This window comes from Hylobates moloch, unplaced genomic scaffold (assembly GCF_009828535.3).
Source record: "Hylobates moloch isolate HMO894 unplaced genomic scaffold, HMol_V3 SCAFFOLD_17, whole genome shotgun sequence".
Classification (NCBI taxonomy): Eukaryota; Metazoa; Chordata; class Mammalia; order Primates; family Hylobatidae; genus Hylobates; species Hylobates moloch.
In genome coordinates this window covers 2,251,921-2,257,557 of record NW_026652292.1, presented here as the reverse complement: position 1 = coordinate 2,257,557, position 5,637 = coordinate 2,251,921, and the positions used below count along the sequence as shown (strand labels likewise).

The following is a 5,637-nucleotide window of genomic DNA, read 5'->3' as shown; positions in this document are numbered from 1 at the left end:
CGCCGCCGGCTTCCCGTCCTACATGGTAACCGGGCGCGGGCGGGACGCGAGACTCCGGGGCTCCGGGACCCCGACCTGGGCGCGGGCGGAGCGGGGCTAGAGTTCGGCGGGCGGGCGCCGAGGGGAATGTGGCGCGGCCGGCGACTCAGGAGTCGCCGGCTCCGTTGGCCGCCCCGCAGGCTGAGCCAGGCCCCGAGTGGGGAGGGCAGCGCGGCCGGCGGGGACGTCCCTGAGCCCGGCCCGGACCCGTGCGCCCCCGGCGCTTCCCCTCGGCTCGCCGGCTAATTTTCTCTGAGAGCCTGGGAAGTGCGTCTCCGCCGGGAGCCGGAGTCTGGCGCGGTTTGTCCCTGGTTCCCGCACCGCAGCCTGGGGAGGCGTTGGGAGCGGGCTGTGTGCTCGCCTGCATTGGCGTGGGGCGCTAGGGTCCGCGTCACTGCGGCCTCTGGGCCGACGGCCGGTCGGTTCGCATTCACTTGGCGGGGCTCGGGGCGGCGGGGGTCACCGAGTTAGGCCCGGGAGCCGAGCATTCAGCTGCGGCTTCCGAGTCCGGCCCGAGGCGCCCAGGTTTCGGCCTTACTCTGTCCGGCGGACCATGCTTTCAAATATCGTGCATGCGGGCGTGTGACCCGCTAAGGGCCGCCTGAGTCCTCCGTGGGCCGAGCGCAGCCCCTGCTCCGGCGACCTGGGGGCGGCTCGCGGGTCTCGAGGTTCCTGAGCTGGGCCAGGCCCGGGCCGCGGCGAAGCACGTTACGGGCGATTGAGGCCATTACGGGGTTGTCGCCACTGCCGGCCCTCGGCGGAATTTCTGGGCAGCGACCGAGGCGCTGGGGCCTTGGCAAAGGCTGCAAATGTCTCGAATTTAAACGTTAAAGGATGAATTAAAATGCTAATTACGGCGTATTTGAAGAATTCGAAACGGTGACTGGCTTCTGAGTTGCAAATTGGATTTGCCCAGCTTTAGAGCAGTGAATAGTGAATTGGGGGCTCTGGGGTGTTTTTTTAACCATATAAGGGCGGGGAAGAGGGAGTAGGGGGAGGCAGCCGCACTCCAAGCATCTGCAGAAATTTAGATATCAAAGAGCTACCTGTGGGCCTGTGTGCGCGCACGTGCGAGGGTTTGTGTACATTGCCACGCGCGGCTCCGGAACACTTAGGGGAAGATGGGTCATTTTAGGAAAGTGAAATAGTTCAAAAATTCGAGAATAAAACTGCTGTACTTTTTGTGATCAACAGCTGGTCCCGAATCACACTGCGTTTTTTCTGCTCTTTTGCCGCGGGAAGCGCAGCCCCAGAGCCAGACTCACGGGGGAACGGTGGCCGTGGGCGGGCGGAGGGGTGGCGTCCTCTGGCTGGTTGCCCTCCGGGTGTCCGCACACTCCACTCACAGGCTCTTGTTGGTTCCAGGGCGCACCCTACGACGCGCACACCACCGGCATGACCGGCGCCATCAGCTACCACCCGTACGGCAGCGCGGCCTACCCGTACCAGCTCAACGACCCCGCGTACCGCAAGAACGCCACGCGGGACGCCACGGCCACTCTCAAGGCCTGGCTCAACGAGCACCGCAAGAACCCCTACCCCACCAAGGGCGAGAAGATCATGCTAGCCATCATCACCAAGATGACCCTCACCCAGGTCTCTACCTGGTTCGCCAACGCGCGCCGGCGCCTCAAGAAGGAAAACAAGATGACCTGGGCCCCGAGGAACAAAAGCGAAGATGAGGACGAGGACGAGGGCGACGCGGCCAGAAGCAAGGACGAGAGTCCCGACAAGGCGCAGGAGGGCACGGAGACCTCGGCGGAGGACGAAGGTGAGCGGGCAGTGGCCGGCGCAAGGTCTCCGGGCGCTTTCTTCCAAGGCGGGGCGCAGAGCTAAGGTGGGGAGGACGCTGCCCGCCGGACACCCCAGGTCCGGGCCGGAGCCCCAGCCGCACCACATTGCTCTGGGGTCGCCGGGATTCGAGCGGGCGATTCCTCGGGCGCTTCCCGGGGAGGTCAGGCTCCGCCTGTCACGTGGCCGGGTGGGGGCGAGGTGAGGGGTCCCGTGGGGAGGGCCCAGTGCCGCAGGACAGGGGGCGGAGGGGGCTCCAGGTGCCTGCGCTGTCTCCGCGTGCCACCCACCGTGCCCGCGCCCCCGCAGGGATCAGCCTGCACGTGGACTCGCTCACGGATCACTCGTGCTCGGCCGAGTCGGACGGGGAGAAGCTTCCGTGCCGCGCCGGGGACCCCCTGTGCGAATCGGGCTCGGAGTGCAAGGACAAATACGACGACCTGGAGGACGATGAGGACGACGACGAGGAGGGCGAGCGGGGCCTGGCGCCGCCCAAGCCCGTGACCTCGTCGCCGCTCACCGGCTTGGAGGCGCCGCTGCTGAGCCCCCCGCCCGAGGCCGCGCCCCGCGGTGGCGGCAAGACGCCCCAGGGCAGCCGGACGTCTCCCGGCGCGCCGCCCCCCACCAGCAAGCCCAAGCTGTGGTCGCTGGCCGAGATCGCCACGTCGGACCTCAAGCAGCCGAGCCTGGGCGCGGGCTGCGGGCCACCGGGGCTGCCCGCGGCCGCCGCGCCGGCCTCATCGGGGGCACCGCCGGGAGGCTCGCCCTACCCTGCCTCGCCGCTGCTGGGTCGCCCCCTCTACTACACGTCGCCCTTCTACGGCAACTACACAAACTACGGGAACTTGAACGCGGCGCTGCAGGGCCAGGGTCTCCTGCGGTACAACTCCGCGGCCGCGGCCCCCGGCGAGGCCCTGCACACCGCGCCAAAGGCGGCCAGCGACGCGGGCAAGGCGGGCGCGCACCCGCTCGAGTCCCACTACCGGCCCCCGGGCGGCGGCTACGAGCCCAAGAAAGGTAGGCAGCCCGCGGCCGGGGGCGCCCGGGAGGGGAGGGAGAGCCAGCCCCGGGGAGGCGGAGCGCCCGGGAGAACCGAGGGAGGGCCCGGGAAGAAGATCCAGGGGGTCACCCCTGGGACCCAGAATTAGCAGAGTGAGGGCGGAGGGCGAGATGGAAGCCAAATAAGGTGTGGCCCTCTTTTTAGACTTGCCCTGTTATTATTTATTTTTACTTAGTTTACTGTTATTTTGACTATTACTATCGTGGCTTAGTTTCGGCAAACCCAGATTGCCACGAAATTCAAATTACAGCATGTCGTCCTAATGAGCCTGGGTGTGTTTCGGTGTCTTGTTGGTTAAGGAGTCAGAGTTGAATCCGCTTTTCTGCCGTTAACTAGAAGCAAACAGAACGTTCCAGTTATTCTCAGAGCGTTTTGTCTTCAAAAGATAAAATCAAACGTTTTTTCGGCTTTTTGTTGTTGTTGTTGCTGTTTGGAAAGAAAACAGTTTTTCCCCTGTACTATATTGCCTCTGTTGCTCCTAAGTCAGGCTACCCGAAAGAGGATTCAAGGGGGAAAGTTAAGAACTAGGGAACATCACCAAAAGTCGTCTCAGATAGCGGCCCTGGAGACAGTGGTTTCCCTGGAAGTGGAGGATGGTGGGTGCACGGTGGTCTGAGCAGCCAGCAGGCTGTGCGGTCGGTTCTGACTAACTGCCCACTCCCCTGACAGATGCCGGCGAGGGCTGCACCGTGGTTGGCGGGGGCGTCCAGTCCTACCTATAGAAGGGCCGAGCACAGCAATGCAAGTAAGTGGGCACCCTGGTGCTTCCCAGACCGTCTGGAGCCTCCCAGCACCAACTTGCTTAATGTGTTTTTCTTGCTTCTGGTCATGGGGTTAGAAGACAGAGCATTTCAATCTTGTCCAGCTTTTCTTTCCTTAAGGGGGAAACTATATTTTCTGTTTTATAGATTCCCTCTTTTTGGCACAAGTTCTATCACTCCTTTACCTAGGGAAGGAAAAATATATAATATATATGTGTGTGTGTGCGTGTGTGTGTGTGTAATATATATATATATATATAGTACATGTATATATATATTACACACTACTGTTTTCTTTTGAAACAATAGATTATTAAAATCTGGGCATTTATATGCAATTTAGAGCCATTTTTACTGTGCTAGACACATAATAGACACATGCTTTGATGAGCTTGGGCTACCAAAACTTGGAGTAGCAAAAACCTTTATAGATAATGTTTGCAAAATAAGACTGAAGAGACACGAGGCGTCCTAGTCTTTTATCAGCCCTGCCCAACCTCCCCTCCACCCACGTCCAAGTGGACAGTACTCTGGCATTCTCCCGGGGCTCACAACAGTATCTCCAAAAATATGCTGCTTTGCAACGAGTCAGAATTACTAATCATAGATCTTGAAGATAAGAAAGAGTTGGAACCACTTCAGATCAACTCGTTTTTATAATGGTGTTGGTGTGGAACTAAAAGATTGGGGATGATTTGGTTTTTTCCTTGGTCCACAGGTAGGTGTCACAATTGCTTTGAAAAAAAAAAAAAAAAAAAAAGTCAGCAGGCCGTTCTCTCTTCCCAAGCTCATAAATTTACAGATACAACAAACAGATGTCTAAATCCAGACCACATCTTGTGCCACTGTAAAAGAGAAGGATCCACACAGCACTGTCAGCCCACAGACTCTAACAATTGGAACAGACTCTTGTTGGACACACGTGAATCTGTTGGCATAGTGTAGTTTCCCCGATGTATGTGTGACTTTTGAAAACAATCTGTTTTTCTCAGGATATCTTGAATTGATCACTTCATTGCCACGGTATATATTCTATAGGTGTGATAGGATTTACTGTAAAGTTTCTTTGTAAAAGATGTACACAGTAGAAATAAAACGTGATTGAAAAACTTGAGTACTTCAGAAGTGGAAACAAATTTGATATTTATTTTTATAATGATATAAAGCTTCTAGTAATTTATGCAAGTTGTATTGCAATGGAATCTAAACTTTTTGTAAATAAATTCTGCCTGGTTTTTATTTGAACATTGCTGGTTATACAATCTTTGTTGGTTGTTTAACACGAATTCTTTACTAATTTATATCTTAAATTGTAAATAAAAACAGACTAGTCTACAATAATATGGTGTTTGGGGCTTATTTTTCCTAGAAGACTGATTTGGGGTGGAGCGCTAGTGAATAACCTCCAGGTGATCTGACCTCACCTTTTTAATGAAAACCTGTGTGAAATAAACTCTCCTTTCTCTCCTGATCATTGAAAAAAAAAAAAAAAAAAAAGGCAGATGGAAGAGAAGTATACAACCGGGAGAAACATGTACTGTAGGTTATTTCTATACATGTATTGCAAAAAAACAAAAAACATAAGATTTTTGTGCCCTGAGTATGCTAATTACTTGTTAGTGTAAATTTTTAAAACTTGGCAAAATAAAATGATCTGACACCCTATGCATTTTATATTTATTTCTGATGCTGGCCTCTTGAAACTCCTCAGTAAACCAAAGTGGGGAATAATATTGATAATGGAGAGTCACACTCCCCCCCCCCCCGCCAATAAATTACTGATGGAAATAATTGTTTTTTTAAAGCCTGAATTATCCAAATTGACCTAATTATTCAAATTTATGGAAGGATTTCTTAACTCTCCTTTTCCTATAATGCACATTAAACCTAGGGTGAGGATCTGAGGGAGGGACTTACTTTCTTTTCAGTGGCTTTTACTCTTACCCCGGGGGAAAAGAAACCTTTAAACAACCTTAGACTACTGCC

The 5,637-nt window shown here is 54.7% G+C and overlaps 1 protein-coding gene across 3 annotated transcripts; it reads left to right on the top strand.

Moving 5' to 3' along the window:
- The first annotated feature begins 1,410 nt into the window (after positions 1-1,410).
- On the top strand, positions 1,411-4,976 carry IRX2 (iroquois homeobox 2). 3 transcript variants are annotated; one of them, XM_032135838.2, is made up of 4 exons: positions 1,425-1,810; positions 2,140-2,847; positions 3,560-3,635; positions 4,439-4,976. In XM_032135838.2, the coding sequence occupies exons 1-3, from the start codon at positions 1,435-1,437 to the stop codon at positions 3,610-3,612; spliced, it is 1,137 nt and encodes a 378-aa protein (XP_031991729.1). In that variant the 5' UTR covers positions 1,425-1,434; the 3' UTR covers positions 3,613-3,635; positions 4,439-4,976. The 3 variants fall into 3 exon arrangements, with proteins under 3 accessions (XP_031991728.1, XP_031991729.1, XP_058286155.1); XM_058430172.1 differs by having other exon boundaries at positions 4,370-4,976; XM_032135837.2 differs by having other exon boundaries at positions 1,411-1,810; positions 3,560-4,976.
- The last annotated feature ends 661 nt before the right edge of the window (positions 4,977-5,637 follow it).